The 19,857-nt window shown below is 34.5% G+C and overlaps 1 protein-coding gene across 3 annotated transcripts in view; it reads left to right on the top strand.

Annotated features, from left to right (window-relative positions):
* Positions 1 to 19,857, top strand: part of LOC100376262 (cyclin-dependent kinase-like 1) — a 36,238-nt gene that overhangs the window by 12,519 nt on the left and 3,862 nt on the right. For 2 of the 3 annotated variants that reach the window (XM_085494353.1, XM_078008607.2), the window contains exons 2-10: positions 709 to 1,308; positions 8,371 to 8,495; positions 8,666 to 8,738; positions 9,131 to 9,221; positions 13,906 to 14,103; positions 14,549 to 14,631; positions 18,159 to 18,215; positions 18,760 to 18,894; positions 19,278 to 19,304. In XM_085494353.1, the coding sequence (XP_085350479.1) occupies positions 1,138 to 1,308; positions 8,371 to 8,495; positions 8,666 to 8,738; positions 9,131 to 9,221; positions 13,906 to 14,103; positions 14,549 to 14,631; positions 18,159 to 18,215; positions 18,760 to 18,894; positions 19,278 to 19,304 (960 nt within the window). In that variant the 5' untranslated portion in view covers positions 709 to 1,137. Of the gene's footprint in view, positions 1 to 538; positions 1,309 to 8,370; positions 8,496 to 8,665; positions 8,739 to 9,130; positions 9,222 to 13,905; positions 14,104 to 14,548; positions 14,632 to 18,158; positions 18,216 to 18,759; positions 18,895 to 19,277; positions 19,305 to 19,857 lie in introns of those variants that run through there. The other variant, XM_085494355.1, reaches the window with a different exon arrangement.

Below are 19,857 nucleotides of genomic sequence, written 5' to 3' on the forward strand. Positions count from 1 at the left end.
AATCAATGGAATAAACTTGCATCGCACATACTTTTGGAGGCGACGGTATTGTTTTTAATTTTTTTCTTTCCCGGTATTGTTACGATTTTGAATACTTTTGGCATTATTTGTATATACTTTTTACATGTCGAAGGCTACTGACTAACATCTAACGGATTTCGAATCGAAATTTATTTTTAGGCTAACTCGGTTTTATTCGTATTTATAGCCCAATTACGGAACCCCGTTTTGATATGATCACGTGTGTACTTGTCTCCATAGAAATAATCTGAATGACAACAGTATCACTTCACAGCTCGGAAAAAAAGATTTTAATGCGTATCCTCCGCGGAGAAATAAAGTAGTCCCAATAATTTTGTTCAAAGCATACGTATCATACTAATTTTGTGCAATTGAAATGTATTATTTTAAATGTGTTACATGCACGCGGGTCCCCCAATGATAAATTCTGGTATTTGTCGGACGTCTATTTTGTTTCTTTGGCATTTCAAGTTGTTTCACACATCCGCGGATGAATACCACAGTTCGTATATGCCGACATGTTGACTTCGCCTCCGTAAAAGGGCTGGGAAAAATATACGTGGGACGTTGTACATTGGGTGTTAATATCTAAAATATGATCTGCAGTTGTGACTTCCAACGTCGTTTAATGCACCTGTACTTGTCTGTTGTCACTTCCGAACACTTATTCTGATTTCTCCTCGGCAGGTGAGGCCTTCAAGCATTGGATTCGACGTGATTGAAGCCGACGCACGGTCCTCGATTTGTTTTGGATTTGGGTCGAGCGAGCTCACCACTTTGACAGTCGTATGTGTATGTGTACGATCCCGATTCTACGGCCGACCTCTGCGTAGCCTGAATATATTTTACGCCAGTTACCCACTCGTCTGCATAACCATCTGTCACCTGGTAGCTTGATCAATAACAGACACCGACGATGCTCGGGGACAGCGGAGTGCAACTTTCGTGATACAGGCTGCTTCGTTCTACTGTGTCTGTTGTCCGCCATTTGCAATACTGCAAATTGGACACAATCACGGCTGCGTTGAAAACAACCCCACTGCAAAGCTGGAAAAAATAATACAACGGTACCCGACTATTTACAGCATTTTAGGGTATAAGCGCCGTACGGCAACTATGGAAAGCAGATACGAAAGAGTTTGTAAAATCGGAGAGGGGTCATACGGCGTGGTGTTTAAATGCAAGAATAGGGAAACCGGACAAGTTGTTGCTATAAAACGATTCGTTGAAAATGAAGATGACCCCATTATTAAGAAAATAGCTCTCCGTGAAATACGAATGTTAAAGGTTTGTATATAATGTTACAGATTAAGTTAAAAACAATGTATCAATATTTAAGTAAGGTGGTGTAGGAGCAAGTGATTTTACTTGTACGCTATACTATTTTCTTGGTCATATAACCGGTAATTAAATTTCACGCTAAAAAAAAAGTATACCCACGTTAGTTAAACATGGTCGCCCAAAGAAACACATTATTTGTTTATGTGTACGTCCGTAGCACATACTGAATTATAACCATATTATTACTAAAATTAATTTATTCTAGTTCTTCTTCGTCTAATTGCCAGTCGTGCGTACAGTACTGTGTACTCATAGCGAAAACATTAATTGTTGGATGTGAACTCATGAAGTCATTTGTTGTCCCTTTCACAATATTGGCTTGAATGCACGTCCAGCCAGAATAGTAACTATTGAAATTCATTTTGACCATCTCATTTAATTAAGGAATCAATCAATCAATCATTTAAATGATCAATCAATCAAAGATCTGTATTCTTCACGACACGTATATATGTACTTATATTTTCAATTCTTATAGCTCATCTTCCTCCCTTAATTATTAACCAAACTCGGACCACCCCACCACAATTTACGACTGTGTTCACTATTGCCTCCACTATTGCGTCTTCGACTATACATTATCATCCAGTAAATTACTATACCCTTACGTCTCTATTTTTTTTTCAATTTAATGGGAAAACAAGTTTGAAACTGTTTAGAATAATAAAACCGCTACATAGAGAAAAAAAAAATGCCATCATACTATCGTAATACACCTTAAGTTTTTTTATGTTTGAATGCATCTTTAGTCAGCTTCGTTTTTTCACCACTTTTTTAGCAATTTTCTTTTCATTTCATGTTGTATAAAGTCGGAATAACACTTGTGGTTTTGATGGACAGACGTTGGGTGAAATGTTAGGATATGCTGTAAAATACTTTATTATTTTCGCTTGTAATTCATTTTCGCTGAAGTAATGATTCAGTGAAAATAACTCGCCAAAAATCAGTGAAAAATAAATTCCATGCAAAACACCCAAAAAGTCTTTTCAGCGAAAATTAATTCCAGCTAAAATAAAGTTTTTCATAGTAATAGGTGTAAACAACTCCTAGAGTAAGACAGCTGGAAAATGCATTATTTATCTTTAAAAATGTCACTTTCTAGCTATTTGCATTTTATTATAATAAATATGCGCCACACATCTCACCATTGCTCATTTGTTATGACAAGGGTGATTTTATCTTAATATTACATAGGTTAGATAATATGCCATTGCACATATTAGTAAAAATGTCTGATTGGAATTTAGTTGCCCTTGATCGTCATTTTTTACAGGCCTTAAACTTACCTCACAATAATTCCTTATTTTCCGAACTCAATTTATTATATTAATATATTATTTGTGGGCGCGATGTCTAACTATCCCCGGTTTGTGTCAATGTTGTCTTTATGGTGCAAAACATTGTTTTTTTGTTGTTGATGGATTGCTGGTTTTAATAAAAGTCCAGTACTGTAGCGTTTTAGCTCTCTGCAGCTAGGCGTGGTGAAATTCATTTTAGTTCAGGCAGCTGTTTTTGTTACAAGTATTCCACTAATCACCACAACAAAACTCTCTCACATTTGTTTTATTCTGGATTGACTTGACTTGGCATGGGTTCCGTTACCATACTACCAACAAAATAAACTTGAAATCACACAGATAGACTGTGCATTAGTGTAGCAGTTTGCAAATTGTCTGTAAACTATGGTTCTAAAAACAGTCTTATTTTGAGGTGTTCCCCATAACAATGGAGGTGTCATTTCACAGTGATGAACTGAACTCCCCTCCACCCACCCACCCATTTGTGAGAGAGAGAGAGAGAAAAAGAATGAGTTTACAGAAGAAGAGGTTAGGAGATGGGATATGTTGCGTTTGTTTACTTTGTCTCTCTGTACAAATGAGTTGTATGGCTAGTACACTGGACCCCTCCCTGTTCAATAAATACGTCTTGTACTTGTACTCATAGTCTTGCCGTTTTGATAATACCGATTCTTATTTTAGGCTTATTCATTTTGTTGGCGAGTGCCGAAACTTCATTGGCAAGCGGTTGTTTATGGAGTGTGGGTGGTGTAACTGTTTTTTTACTTTCGAACAGCAGGAGTAACAAAAGCCACTGAAGTGTTATGGCAAGGTCACTTTTCGTGTCATATTCGATTATCCAGTCTACCCAGTCGGACCTTTTGAAGACAAACAAGGTCTTGAATCCACATGCAAACACGTTGTTGATGGCCCTTGTCAGATATGTAATGGTAACTTTGGACTGTCCCTGATTATGTTGTCCATTTCTTCATTTCTTGAGGCTATCCTTCAGTCGCCATATACTTAATATTGACGCTTTTGGCAGGATATTTTTACAAACGTGACGAAAATACTAATACTAATGCAAAAAATAGATTACTACGTTATACAGACTCTCTGTTATAATAGGGTCAGCACAGTGGTGTTTAAAGTCTACATCATTGGCCTTGTCGCCTCTGACAACAATGAAGTGCATTGTATGGACAAAATATTTGTATGTATCTAGCCCCCTGAACTTTATTTGTCACTCATTTCTATCAAGGTCGCTAGGCAAATATGTAGATGCCTGCTTTTCATTGTGGTTTCAGGCAAATTGTACGAAGGCTTCCATTTCCTGTTGTACTTCAAGAGCGACTTTCTTGTTCGTAAATAGTTCAACGTGAAAATAATAATCCCCCTCCCCTTCAGGACATAAATACTATTGGATGTTTGCAGTCTAATGTCATTTTTAAGGGGATTATGTTTATTTTTATTCAGAATCGATTCTACAAAGCTATTTTCATCCGAAAAACGAGCAGTATTATTGTAACTCAAGATTTAAGGTTAACAGTGTCACTGTTATCATTTTTGACTATAATCTGAACTAGTTTTATCTGATAACAACATGATATAGGACTACGATGTTTGCAATTTCAACTGATTTACGTGTGTCTCTCGATTCTGTTAGCATGGCAACCGTGATTCCCAACGTTGTTACTTGTGCTAACATGTGTTATTACAGCGTTGTAAATCCTACCTTATCTATAGAATTGGAGGGGGGGTATATATACCTCCCTCAAGCCTCCTTAGCACTTCTTGTGGAATAAACCTTTTGCCTTGTAAATTTCAAGTGGGCCTTCCGCAAAACTCATCTTGTAGTGTATTCTGATACTTACTTGAACATTTTAGGGATTATACTGATTTTATTTTTCTCCGTGAAACATTTATTTCTTTGCATAGTGATAAAACTATTTTATTCTCACTTTTTCTTGTATCGGTATCAATATTTAAGCGATACTGTTCAACAATTAAAATTTTTTTTTTTCAATATAATGGCTCAATGCAGACAGGAAATTACAAGTTTTCTTGCCAACACTTTATTTCAATATTTTTTTTTCAGACCAGATAGTACAGTCCGGTTTTCATTAAATTTGTCTAACTGATAACGAACAAAATTATGCTTTTTAGCTCAATGGGTTAATTGCGTAAACAAATGCTAAAATATAAATACATGTGGCATTACTATTATTAGACTATTATCTATTTAAAATGATTAAAAATAAAATTACAAATAACGTATCAGGGTGAGAACGCGGCCAACCTTGATTAAGTTGCTGTGGAACTAAAAACTGTTTTTTCTCTATTTTCCATTGATTGATGTCTGTTTCCTTCCGTTAATTTCACGATATATTTTCATACAGTCACAAGAGAACAAAATGGAAATGACAATATTTTAATGACCTCACATCGATAAATTATTAAGCATTACTGTCTGTGTTATATAATAAATTCTTTGTTGTCGGACATTATAAATATTATCTATTTGAATTAACTTTCCCCCATTTTATTTTGCTAATGCCTTAACAACAATCTGTACAATACTTTACAAGACTGGTGTGTTGTGGTTGGCTTTTATGTAGTTTCAGCGCTAATGCCTGCTTTAATTGGATTTCTCGAATACTGAGACGGATGTGCGAATTCTAATACTTAGTTGTCAAAAGCTACACGACAAAAACTGATCACCCTCCTTTATGCCGGCTAGTGAACTTCTGACCCAGAGAGAGAGTTACTGCCCCAGTCAGTCCCATTTCATTCAGACGATGCCCCCAATTTCCCGAGTCGTTGCGAGAAAATAAAAATAAGTTCTTTTGATAATTGATTTTTGTTGTTCTGTTAATTCTAATTGTCAATGGCCTGGCATCGTCCAGAAATTAATTACTGAGAATGATGGGTAATTTGTCGCTTTATTATATATTTTATTCGAAAACATTCGAAATCTCAGGAACTGCTGTGACGAATAAATTTATTCTTCAACGTAAAGTTGTTGTTTTTTTTGTGTCTTTTTGTTGTTGTAATCTTATGTTGTATTGCCTGCATGCTTTTTTCACACTTGTGTTATGCGACAATGGCATATTTGCAACCTAACATCATTGAATTGCATTGTCAGCGCTGTTGAATTATGGGTATACATGTAAATGTAGAACACTCTTGCCTCCCGTGGTTAGTATATGTACTAACTAATTTACAATCAAACTTACAGCAGGATAATTATTTATTGCTTTTTGAAAGTGGTTATCAGAAATTAGTCGTGTTCAGGCTACACCAAGTACGGGCTAAGATTCAAGCTAATCTTGAATGTGTGCCTATCAGCTAGACCCAATTACGTCCACACACTGGAGGAAACGACAGTTTAATAGCACATCCAAACGAACGTCCAAACTGGTTAAAAACTATAAAACAAAACCAAAGCAAATTCAGAAAATGCAGAATAACACGAAGTACAGTCTCATCGTCAGTTAATTATTTTTCTTGCATTGATTGTCATGTCGGAAATAGCATACCAAAATGAATAGATATGAATATAATAATAAATCTTCAAAATTGGACATTGAATACAATGGCATTGTAGGTGCTTAGCAGTATTGTCAGTTTTTATTATATTTGAAAATGAGTTTACTAGCATCATGTATGTGTAGTTGTAGATGTGTCAAGTTGCATGCACATACTAACGCACATTTGTCTAGGTTAAATTATAAGTATTGTATAATCCTGCAAAATATTTATCAGATATTGTAGAATACTTTATTTTCGCTTGGAATTTATTTTCGCTATTTTCGCTGAAGGGATGATTCTGTGAAAATAAAATCCAGCCAATATACTTTTTTTCCTATATTTCACTTTAAACTCGTCAAAAATCAGTGAAAATAAATTCCATACAAAACGCCCAAAAATCCTTTTCAGCGAAAATTAATTCCAGCGAAAATAAAGTATTCCACAGTATATGCGGTTCAAACCTATTGCTGAATCGGGTGTCTTGATAAGTTTCAAAACTACCTGGCAGTTCAGATGCGTTGTTACTATGTGTAACCAAGCTGAGAAATATGATTATTTAACGTTTTTTTCCTTCTTTTATTTGAGTTGATGAACAAACATGTGAACAAACATGGTGGATATGTTTACTGTAGCTACGGAGGTGCAACTAATTTGTTGCAATAATTGCGGTTACTTTGGCAAACTGAATTATTGCTTTACTTAGAACCAGAGAATTGAATGTAAACGTATCATACCGATTGAACCAATGAACAGCATTATTCAATATTTATTTATGATTCACAATTCATTATATAATATAATAAATCTATTCAGGTTTGGAATTTCTCCATCTGAATTCTGTGTAATATTCAGTTTAAATGCTTCACAGGGAAAAATTCACCTTCAATTTTTTTTTCATTTTCAGCCGACCGGCTGTCGTTTTTTCAAACACACTGTTTGAATGATATTTTTTCTAGCATTTGTGAAGTGTTTGGCGTTATTCTCCAAAAAAATAGTTAGAACCGATTACAAGTAATAGATAGTGTACAATGGTGGGGTTTTTTTGTTGACTCAGCTTTGCACAGCCATCAATATTCTCATTCGTCAATCAGCCAGTCAATCAGCTGCCACAATTCTTAACTCAGTCTACTCTCGTGTTTTTTTTTGCTTTTCGTTTCTGCTTTCAAACCACCATTATATATGTGTCCCATATGTTCTTTCCGCTGTACGGAAACAATAAACACATACATTTGTAACTTCAATAACACTGGGGGGGGGGGGTAATCTGAGTTGGGATGTGCATGGCTGGCAGTTTGTAAGTGTTAGCCCCAGGCTTTTCAACTCTGAATTCGCTTTGTACTGGTTATTTTCCCCCCGTCTCTGTTTTACATGCTAAGAACGTGATGTGACAAGATCAGCATCGGCGAAAGTGGTATTGATTTATCGTGCTTTTGCGTCTGTGTTGATTTCTGAAATTCATTCTCACGCTTTTCTGAGTGGCTCGCCACCCGTCCAGGTATCAGACATTGCTACTTTGCTACTTTCATTGTGGTTGTATTTTTGGTGATAGTATTTTTTTACGGTGTGATGTATAAAGTATGTAACTTTTGAGTGCTTGCTGCCTCGATTGAATCCAACGGGTCTTGGAGGCTTACTTTCAATAAGCTATAGAATATACCCCCTCTTTCTTTTTCTTCTTCTTGTTAGTTCAGATTTGATTTTGTGATGACGAGGACTAGCTAAGAACAAAAACGTAATACCAGATAAAACGACATCACAGTTTAACTGAAATGGTACTCTGACACTTGATACAAGAGCTATAGTACAAAATTTTATATTCCTTATTTGGGGTGGATTGCTTTCTTCATTGGACGCTAATTTTTTTAAACGGTTTAATAAAATCATAATCAAAAGAGTTCATGTTGTAATTTTATGTTCAGTTTCATCTTCCGTACAAGATTTAACAGCTTCAGACATCATCCAGCACGGTTTCAAATTTTGAATGCTGTATACCAGTATTATGTCAGTTATAACTACAAGTCGCACAAACTCGTATCGAACATGGCACGAAGAAATAACAGTGTCGCTTTAACCTAGCTATTGACGTTTCAAACTGATCATAGTAAAATGTAAAATGAAAGTCATTTGCCCATTTTGACTTATGTTATTATGTTTTTTTCTTCATAATTTATAAATGTTCATTTTTATCCTTTTTCCATAGCAACTGAAACATTCAAATTTGGTGAACTTACTGGAAGTCTTTAGAAGGAAACGCAAACTTCATCTGGTTTTTGAATACTGTGACCGGACGGTTTTAAATGAATTAGAAAAACACCATCCCAGAGGGTAAGTTTATTGGTTGGTTGAAAAAAAAAGTTAAATAACAAATTATAAAAATGTCTTGAAACTGGCACAAATGCTTTGCGCATCACTACACAAAGCATATGTTGCGGTCGCTTATCGTCCAAGCCTGTACAGAACAGTTATCGTCCAACTGACTGTATCTTTTATTCTAGCGTTCCTGAGCCGGATACAAAGAGAATCATATGGCAGACTTTACACGCTGTCAATTTCTGTCATCAACATAATGTAAGTAAATTGGGTCATCTTTTTTTGGTTAAATTTTGTTTTTTGAAAATCCATTTCCATATTTATTTTTGTTACATTTGAATTTAATGCCTTTTCTTTTTGTATACATTATATATCGGAACTAATAATTTTTTTTTTTGTCGTTTTACTGCTCGTTTTTCTAGCAGCTGCATGAATATGATGATATAGTTTTTTTTTATGCACTCAATTTCCGTCATCAGAGAAGATAATTTTATGTCACCCACAGCGGTTAATCTTGAAAAAATCAGCTTGACTCTTGCTTTTGAAAGAACCTGTCAAGTTCACATGTACTAAATGTTTGAATTGCTGCTGATTATAATATTCTCTAACAAGCATGTATTCATTCTCGATCCTTTTTCTTCTTTCTACAGTGTATTCATCGTGACGTCAAGCCAGAAAATATCCTTATCACAAAATCAGGGCAGGTCAAACTTTGCGACTTCGGGTTTGCCAGAATTCTATGTAAGTGCACAAATAACTATAATAATTATAAATAATTAAACTTCTACACCCCCATCTCCCCGCCCTAATCTAAATTTTACTTCACTTAAAATCATTTATGATTTTAAATTAGAAAAAATTAGTCAATCAACCCAGAAACATGTAACGAATTTCTGCTGATTTGAGTACAAATTTTAACTTAAACACAGGTGTGTTTACATCCTAACATTGACGCCCTACAAATTTACGATCATAAAATATTATCATCTCTTATACTTAAGAAGTAAATTCCTAAATCAAACATAAATGGTGCTTAATCGTCTTGTATTTGGCTTTAATTCTTCATTGGTCGACGTATTAACTGCTGCACGGTGAGTTACTGCATCCAGTATTCAAACAGTTGTAAATCTTTATATTCCTAAAACGTTATTCTGTCAGGAAATTCAAAAATGCTTGCAAAGTAATAAATTCAAGGTGTTTTTTTCTGATTAAATCTTAGATTACCGAATTAGATTATTTAAATGGATGTATTTGTCATTTCTGTGTTTTTCCTTTTCTTATTTCTGTAAACAAAAAAAACAAAAACCCTCAAAATGGCTGTTACACACGCTCGGCTTCATAATGAACACCGTTAATCAAAGTTTTAATGACCACTTTGGGATACGGATATAATTCTGTGATCAGTGAAATATGATAATCGATTTCATTTCTGAAGGTTAACTCACTTTATTTTTTTTTATGAAAATAAACAGCATCGATTAAATAAAAAAAAAATTATGAAAATTGCAATTTTTTTTTTTCTGTGTACATGTATTGAGCAGTGCAAATTAAATTTTCAATAATTGCACTTCACTTAGGTGGTCCAAACTTCCTGCTTTGCCAAACCTCTATGGAGGACGACACATACAAGCTCTTTATCACTTGCATAGGTATTGGAACATGTACAATGGCATCTAGGCAATGAATTCAATTTAGACTCTAACTCTAAATTCAATGAATCCTGTGAATAGCCTGTCATTTCACAGAGTACATGCCAGTCAAATATACTTAGTATCACTGCTGCTGTGTGATATATTCTCCTGTTGCCATGGCAACCTGCGTAAATGTGTTTGCTTTGGAGAGGGAGATTAGTAATATTAGTAATCTAGGATGTTGAAAAATTATTATTTTTTTTTTCTGCTCTGAATAAAAATGATATTTGCTATATTCTTTTTAGAATAAAAAATATTAAAAACTGTTTCTATCACCATGCTTGATATAAGTCAGATCAGGTCAGTAAAATGAAATCAGAAAATTGATTACTCAATATTATATGACATTTTTTTTAATGGGCGTCTCTGTCTCTCATTTACAAATCCTGATCCAAATAAAACACTAAAAAAAAAAACTTTTTTAACATAGTCGATTGAAGTAGTATTTCTTCTTTTGTGTCCTGCAAAGAAATGTGAAGAGTCCCTTGAGTTTGTCGCAAAACAAACAGACATTGCATCCTTTGATGCATGCTTGCCTATGCATGAGATCTTTATTATCCGCCGTTTTTCATCTTTTGACAGAATCCTACAGACGCTCTGTATTTGGCAGTGTCGCTCTGTATCGTTGGATCGATCGGTATAAAATGAACTTAAATGGCCCGGGTTGCTATATCGAGTATCGGTGAGAGAGAAATGTCTCCTTACTCACTGCTCAATTAACAACGTATTATAAAAGTCTGACGTGCTAGTCAATTACTGTTGACAAACTTAGCAACAAATAGAAACTAAAGTGCTACTACCACTTCTTAACCAGCTGCAGGGAAAAAAAAAACGAACGAGGAAAGATCCATAACCAGTTATTTTATCCTTGTCCATTAGTGCATGAATTTTAACGGGCCTTATGACCGTACAGGTATGAGATGTTATCTCACTGGCTTTGTTCAGCAATAGCTCTGTTTCCACGACCACTTTTGTTTTGACGATTTTCGTGCGGTATGTTGATTGAATTGTGATATATACGTTAGCAGGAGAACGGGCAGAAAAAAAAACCCATAAATACAACCCCCAAAATAAATCTATACTCCAGGAACTGTTCTTGTTTTTGTCTTTATTCAAACCAGCATTTTTCTCCTAAATAACATGGAGCGTGTTTTTAGAGCTGTCCAAAGGCCCCCTCCCCCCATAGTTTAACCCGTCAATGATTATGCATTGCAATTTATATCCAGTGTCCTATTATAATTTTACTAATTGTATTGTCCTCGAGAGTCATCTGAAAAAAAAAGTGTTCAATAATGAGACAAGCTCCTCACTTCCAAGTTTTGAAAGGAAGGGTTAAAAAAAAACGGGAAAGTTTTTCTTTTTGGTTTCTATGGTCCTTCTGTCTTTGTATTATTTACCTGATGGCCTCAATGTATTGACGCAGAAAAAAACTGGCCAGGGGAGATTGTTTTTGTGAATAGGATTTAGTTCCGCTGAGTGACCCTCCACAATCGTCAACATCATAAGCTGTGAAGAAGGCGGCATTTCAAGTCTTACCGGTATATGTGAAAGTGTTAACAAAAATAATTGGAGAATATAAGTTGCTAACAACGATGTAAAACTTGCCTTTTTGTTTTTTTGGAAGAAATATGTCTTAAAGTTTGCTCAAAGGGCAACGACTGTTCTGTTTTCGGCCATGTTTTGTTAAGTCCTATCTATTGTATGTTTCTTTCACTCAAGCTGTGATTGCTAATTCGGCTGCAGTGTGTGGTTTCCTTGGCATCACTGTTATGCCCAGCAGGAATGTTTATCACTTGTTGGTCAGTGCTGCTCAGTTAACATAATATTATGTAATGATTGGTTAAGATGAACAAGACTGAGCTGTCGATGTATTCAATTCAAACATAGTTGCCGGTTATTTGGTGTAGTCGTGCAGAGACTGCCCAGAGACAGTTGTCAAAACTTGAAGGTCTTTACCTAGGAAACATGTGGTGGGGGGCGATTTGTGTTTAAGGGATGTCTTATTATTCGTAATTGTAATAGTGTACTATATAGGAATCTTATTTTTGGCTCATTATATTTATATATCTAATTGATTCGTTTGTGTTGGCTTTTTTGGCAAGATTTAATTTTCGGGGAACCACTTTATTTCATTAAATATGTGCTAGGTGCCGAGGTGGTGTAATTTTTCTATTGAAATACTGCCTCAATGATTCAGTCTAGAAATGTGCAATTGTTATTTAGTTTTTTACTCACATCAATGGATTTGATTTATTCTTCGGCAAGGCATTTGTGTATATTTGCACATCATTTATCTATATTGAGTTAATTTAAGAAGGCTGACAGGCATCCATTTTGTTTAATTAAACTTTGCACCTATCTGCAGTGGCTTATGTTTGTAATTTTTGGCGGTGATTTTGTATTTTGAATAGTTAAATTGCCACCATTTTGTTTTTAATGTAGTCCAACTGTCACCATTTTGTCGTATTTTTGTGCAACTGCCACCATTTTTTTTTTAGTCCAACTACCGTTATATCTAAGATGTGAAATTTTGCATAATCATTGACAAAAATGTGTGAACTGACATTTTGTTATAAAATGTACAATCAGATCACAGTTAGCGGCCATTTTCTTTTCTTTTTTAAAAATCTACAGTTGTGTCTATGAGCTGACCTATTTTGAACCTTTAAGTTTTGCCGTCCAAACAAATGATTGACATAACCTTTATTTTTGCTTTCTTTTTCTTTTTCTATTCCCAAAGTGGTGTGATAAAAAACGATTATTGTAACTGCAGACAGTTTCAATCCCCCTTGGATTAAGTCTGTATCCTGTAATCCCCTTGGGATGTGTGTGACCTTTTGTGGCCTTTTGTTTGCAATGATATGTTGAACTGAATAGTGGGTGTTGTATCGTCAGAACGATACTCTGTTCATATGTCTTGACTCGATCTGTCGTTGTCGTTGTCATTGGCTCATAATGAAATAACTTTTGGTTTGTTGCTTTTTTTTATGATGTTCGTGGGAAAAGATTAAGAAACAAGAACTGTGCATTCAACTAATTGCTTAGTCTAAAATTAACAAAGAAATTTAAAAAAAAAAAAATTTGTTGAGAAAATGTTGGTGAATTCAAATGATTTACAAGTAAATAAGCTTCATGTTTCGAATGAAAAAAAAAGCCATTGGCTTTGAACCGATTGCTTACTCAGTGCGAATGTTGAATGTATATGACCCCTCTAACTTTTGAAAAGACAGGTTTATTTTTTATTTTTGTAGAAAAAAAAAATTTGCATTTGCATAAGAACGCTTTTTTATGCTTTTCTTTAATAATATATTGTTACACAAGATATTCAACAATGTCATGAATATATTATGAATGTCTATAGTTTCACTTAACCATTTGAACACTATTGAAGTTAACTTTCTTCACCCCTCAGAATAAAAACGGCATAATATTTTCTATATCTTTTGATCAAGACGTGTAGCAAATGTGAAATTATGTTCATTTTGCCCAAAATTAACCAATTTTCAAAATATATGATAAAATTGAAAAGGTAATATTCATTAAAAAAAAGTAAAACAGGAACAACAGAAAAGATATTTGATAATGTAGGAACTTATCTTATTGGGGTAAATTCTGAGAGACAAAATTTTTTATGTTTTTGAATTACTGTATATTGCTAATTTGTGAATTTATCCACACATGTTGGTATCAAATTGCTCATCAGTAATGTGTACTATTCTTTCTCTAACTTATAGCTCCCGGAGAAGAATACACAGACTATGTTGCCACACGATGGTACAGGTCGCCAGAACTACTGGTAGGGGATACCCAGTACGGCCCACCTGTAGACGTGTGGGCTATCGGCTGCGTCTTTGCCGAACTTCTAAGCGGGCTGGCATTATGGCCCGGCAAGTCTGACGTTGATCAGCTATATCTAATCAGAAAAACATTAGGTACGTGAGTTTAATTACTATCATCGTCTTTAATGCTTCCTCGTGTTCCTTCTATTCTCGCCACAGTCAAAGATCGTGTGTTGTATCTTCTTTCGCAGTTGCTGTCTTAAATGATGATAAATAAATCGAAACCCAAAATAGTTCAGAATGGCAGCTACTGGGGGTATGTTCGAAATGTAATTATCTGCGGTAGTACCGGTATATGCATTAAATGTGGTTTTTTTGCAGGGGGGTTTAATTGTTCGTTTAGTGATGCCAGACCACAGCAATTTATTGCCCTTCTAATGAGCTATTTATGAATATACCATTCCTCCACCGATTCCCATAACTCAGCCATTTATTCAGACGTGACAAATATTTACGATGCATGTTTTTTTTGTATATCTACAATGTGTGAACATTGACCATCTTAAAGATGATTGATTTGTTTGTTTTTGTTTCCTAGGTGATCTAATAGCTCGCCATCAACAGATATTTAGCCAGAATCAGTTTTTTCAAGGTTTAACGATTCCAGAACCTGATATTATGGTAAGTTCAATGTTAGACATAGAAAGATGCGTCCCGTGAACTCACGGCATGGAGACGCTGACCAGAAAGTAGATTTATTCTTACTATAACATATGGAGTAACATTTCATTCTATCAGCCCCATCCTAACATTTTTCAGTGCTCATGTGCAGGTAACAAAACCCGTTCAGGGATGCTCTTGGAGGGGAAACTACGCAATTTTGCTTTCCAATTACAATGTGCATTTGGGGGGGGGTGTCAAAGGTTATAAACAAAGCTGTTTTGTGAGTAAAGAATATGTGTACTGCCGAATCCGGTGACAATCGTGATGAGCTGCTGTTGGGTCAAAGTTCATGTGCTCCAGTTCATACTGACCCGTGACTAAAAAAAACAATGTTGGGCTTAACACTTTTGTATTCAAATTATCATTGCTGTATCTAAATTCCCTGCGAAAATTTTCCTATTTTCTTCTTCTTTTTTCAAGCAATTTTATTAATATACATTACAATTTTTTTTTCAAAATAAGCTGACTATAATTTTTTGTTGTTCATGTACTCAGCGACCTAGATTCAGTACAGTATGCGGTGCTAAACGATTTACTTTTGTGGTAATTACCAAATCTGCAAGAATCTGCAACCCAATAAAATTAAAAAATATATAATATGTCATTTTAAAATAAGGGAATAAGAAATGTTTTACCCATCATGCATTGTGATAACCAACAAATACTGACCTGCTTATTGACCTCCTTCCCTGATTTACATAATTTCTGTTTTTTTAATTTAATGGCTTGTGATTTGCAAATTTGATGCTCAGGGAGAAAAATTCTGAACACAAATCTATCATGTGATATGATATATGATTCTGACTTCAAATTTGGACCTCCTACTTGTGCCTGTTGAAAATTGCATTTTGGGTAAATTTTATCCAAGCTTTATTTCAGTGTTAGGGTCAGAGGGTGGAATAAGCAGGTCAGCCTTGTGCCAGAAAAGGATTTTCCTGGGGGATAACTGGGGGATAACACAATAAAGAATATACTTGGGTAATTAAAGGTGTTGAGGAAATACTTTAATACTTTAAAGTAAATCAACATGCATGACTGATTTTCTTGTGAATGACCACTCGACCCCTGACCTCCCCAGGGGGTGTTGCAAACTTAAGTCTTCTTTTGTATCGGCTGCTTAAAAGGGTAGTAAGTTTTATAAACTGGTTTTAATCCAGGTTTCGAATACTTTTAAATTACTTAGCGTATTAAAATGTAGTCGTGCGTAACGAATGTAATAATGCATCATTCTGTATTCTAAATATAGCTAGTCCATTTCATTGGTTGATTTATGTATGTTACTTAAATATGATTGTAAATTTAATCACTTTGCTACCATGTCAGAGACTGTTGTATTTGGCATACGTACGTTTAACACTTTGTCCGCGTAGGTAGCAATTTCATATCCGTGGCGATGTCAGTTCCCTAGATGTCCTATTTAAATATCACCGTTGTCTGTCTTGTAAATTACGTACATGGACTAATGGCCAACAGACTTCAGATGTATGAGCTTATCATCCACGGACGTCGGTTAATTGATGAGGAATTGAGAAAAATGTTACGTTTCGTAAAATGAAAATGGAAAATATGAAATATGGATTACTGTTCGAGCATCTCCTAACTAGATCATTGCAGGCGTTGCAGTCGCTATGCAGATGCTTATTGCTGTAGGCCCCAAGAATATAAATGCGTCATAGCATGCTAACGGCTACATGGGCATAATATTATATACTACAACCAATTTTTTTTTTATACAAGTCAAAAACTGGCAATGTATCATAGTAGTAAAAACTGATGTTAGTTTCAGGAAGTAACGATTACTGTTGTTTAGGCCAGACTTTTTTTATTGCTTGTTTCGCGAGTTTTTATAAGGCAATTTTTTTGAGGAGGGCGGAATTGTAAAGAATTGTAAGTGAGATCATTGATCGAAGAGAAGAAATGAAATAAATTTTATTTCATGTATAAGCTTGTTTCTCATCTGCGTGAGACTTAGGTACTTTGATCATGATACTCCCACAAAAATGCAACTTGGATTTGTTATGCGGCGGGCAGTAAAAAAATGAAGATAAAAATAATATTTTGTTAGCATTTTTTTGCGCTTACAAGTCGGCGGGCACGAGAAATTACGCTGAAATAAAATTATACTTTTATTTCATTTTCGGCTCCTGTTCATTCGACGGGTTCGCGAAACAAGGGATAATAAAAGTCTGGCCTTAATGTAATCCCGCAAAAGCCATCAAATTGCAATTTTTTTACTGATAATTGAATGGTTACAAGTGTAAATATATTGTCTTTACAGTATTACTATATCATATTACTGATGTGTGACGTATAGATATGGTCTTTGTGGTAGCGAAGTGATTAGTGTATAAATAAATATAGATAATATTTTTGATGTAATTTTTTCACATTAATAGGTATAATGAGCATGTGGGCACAACTCGTTTTGTATATTTATAGAGGGATGTTTTTTTCCCATTTGTCATAATAATTAATTGCATGTGTCCCCAACCTTGTTTGTCAACAGCATGGAATCATAATATAAATATAAACAAAAAATGAGGTCCTTTCTGATGGCCAGTGATAAATATTTTTTTTTTAAATGAATGTATTTACTAAAATAAAAAAATAAAGGTGTTCATTATTGTGTGTTTAATATCAATGAATAATAAAAAAAAACACACATAGTTTTGGCGGCACACAATTTGATACTTTATTGTTAAAATATTGAATTTACAGAAATGTGGTTTGCATTAAGTCGCGCATACCAGGATACAGTTACTTATTTGTGTGCTAACCGAAGTAATGTGTTTAGTTTAGTAATCATAATCCAGTATGTTCGTCAAGAAAAATTACTTTTTACTGTATTTGCTCTATTAGTAGCACATGCGCATAAGGCATATTTATATATAGATCCAAATTTGAATCTCTGTTTATATACGTATACTGGAGATGGTCTTCAAATAGAGTATATAATTCCATATTCATATCCCAGTTTTATAAAAAAAAAAAAAAAATAATATTGGTTGGTATCTGTATACAAAGCTCAATGTGTTAAGTGCATAAATGGTGGCCCAGGCTAGATCATGGTTCACATACAGAAAGGTGCCTCAAATTGGAGTTACGTAAATTTTGCATGTACCAATTAAAACAACCTTTAACCCCCTGCCACACCCATCCCTTAACCTACCCTCACCTTCTAAATCCTAAATTCTAAAGACAATTTGCACAAAATTTATTTCTGTTCACAAAATTATTCTTATCAATAATTTTAACTAACCTACGTTCATTTCATATTTTTTTCTGGCTTTGTTTATCTCCATAAGCCCAAGGTTAGTTTCATGTATGTACGTTACATTAATCGCGATCATTGTTAGAGCGGCGGGTATCTTACCGTTATCAATATGTACATTGTAGCATTCCTTGTCAGTCAATGTCATTATCTTGTTTTTTTTTCTCTTTACATTTTTTAATTTTATATATTTACCGCTTCTCTTTACCTACAGGAGCCACTGGAAGTCAAATTTCCATCAATCAGTCAACATGCCCTAAGTTTTATGAAGGTAAAATTTGCATCTTACCTTTAAGTTTGTTTATTCTTATTCTGTTTAATCTTTGTCAAAACAACCAAATATGTTGTGACCTTTGACCATTTTTATAGGAAGTTGATAATAATCTGCTGTAGGCAGGACATGACCTGCGGATTTTGACGTATTTTCACTTAAATGACTCATTTTTCAATCAAAAACATGTTGAAATACAAAGTACGAAGCATGTAAGCTTTGCAGCCGGTATTTACAGTGACAGGAAACTATTTCATGAACAGCCAGAACTTCAATTCAGTGGAGTGATACACACATACATTGATTGTCAGTCGTTTCAGTGGAGTGATACACATATACATGGGTTGTTATTCGGTTCATCACACTGTAGACCAGTTATCGAAAACTAATATATGAACGAAATGTACAGTGTAAATAAAAGGATAGAAAAATAACTTATTTTGTTACTACGATTTATTCCTTACTGAGCTTTATCACTATGTTATGTAGCAAATTTTCTTCATTCTCTTATTTCTGTAACTTTAATGTCATTGCATGTACGTAGGATTGCCTACAAATGGACCCTGCATCGAGACTAACGTGCGAGGAACTGATAGACCATAGATACTTTGAGTTCTACCGAGAGGACATGGAGGAACAAAAAGAGAAACAGAAAAGGCGACAGCGAGACAGATCACGGGTAACGAATCTAATCTCAATTCTGTTCAAATATAAATTGTGATCTCAGCTGATAAGAATCTGCAATGAAATGGAAGACCCTCATGAATTGACTTTCTCTCGTTCAGTTTCATTTCGACAAATAAGATTGAAATAAGTAGAAATTTGACCTTGGCGAACCGTTTATTTTTGGCAGTGTGCCCAATTTATATACATTTTTTTGTTAATTGATGATTTAGTTGCTTCCATTCATTTGTGGGGAATTCTGGGAACACACCGATCTTTGTGTGGTTTTTTTGTTGCTAACATATTTTTTTTTTTAATTTGTAATTGTGTGCTGTGTGTGTTAATAATTTTGCATTTTTCCTTTTTTTTTTCTCTTTCTTTCTGCTTTCGTCATTTCAGATTTTGCTGGAACACAGGATAGAAAGGGTACTTAAATGCTCAATACTAGATTAAATTGAGTTTTTGTATTCAGTAGTTGTTTCTAGTAGTTCTTTTTCATTTTTCTTCTCATTATTTTATTTTGCTTATTTAAATAAATATTAACGGTGTCACTCTAAATCTTTGAGCGCCAAAGTCAATTGCTGTGACCTTTCACAAATACACCACCATTTTCCCCCTCAGGTTTTTACAAAAAATTTGATTAAGACCAGTAACTAATGGAGAATTATGCTCTTTTGGTTCAAAATTAACAACATTAGTTACAGTTTAGTACTAAAACATTCGTGAAATGTTACATCTACACATGGCATTCAGAGGTTTCAGACTATGGGGATAAAGTTATTGCTTCTAGTGCAAGTGTAGAAACAGGAATAACATCTTGCATCACAAGTCAAGATTATCACAAGCCTTTTCACTACCACTGTAACCATTCCCGAAAAGTAGTCCTCCCTCCCATTATCTGCTCATTACAATTGAATTAATCCGTTGAATGTCTATTATTCCAATTTTTTGTTTCTAAATTTTTTGTTTTAAATGTTGT

The sequence above is a fragment of the Saccoglossus kowalevskii genome, chromosome 2, assembly GCF_978046115.1.
Source record: "Saccoglossus kowalevskii chromosome 2, keSacKowa6.1, whole genome shotgun sequence".
NCBI lineage: Eukaryota > Metazoa > Hemichordata > Enteropneusta > Harrimaniidae > Saccoglossus > Saccoglossus kowalevskii.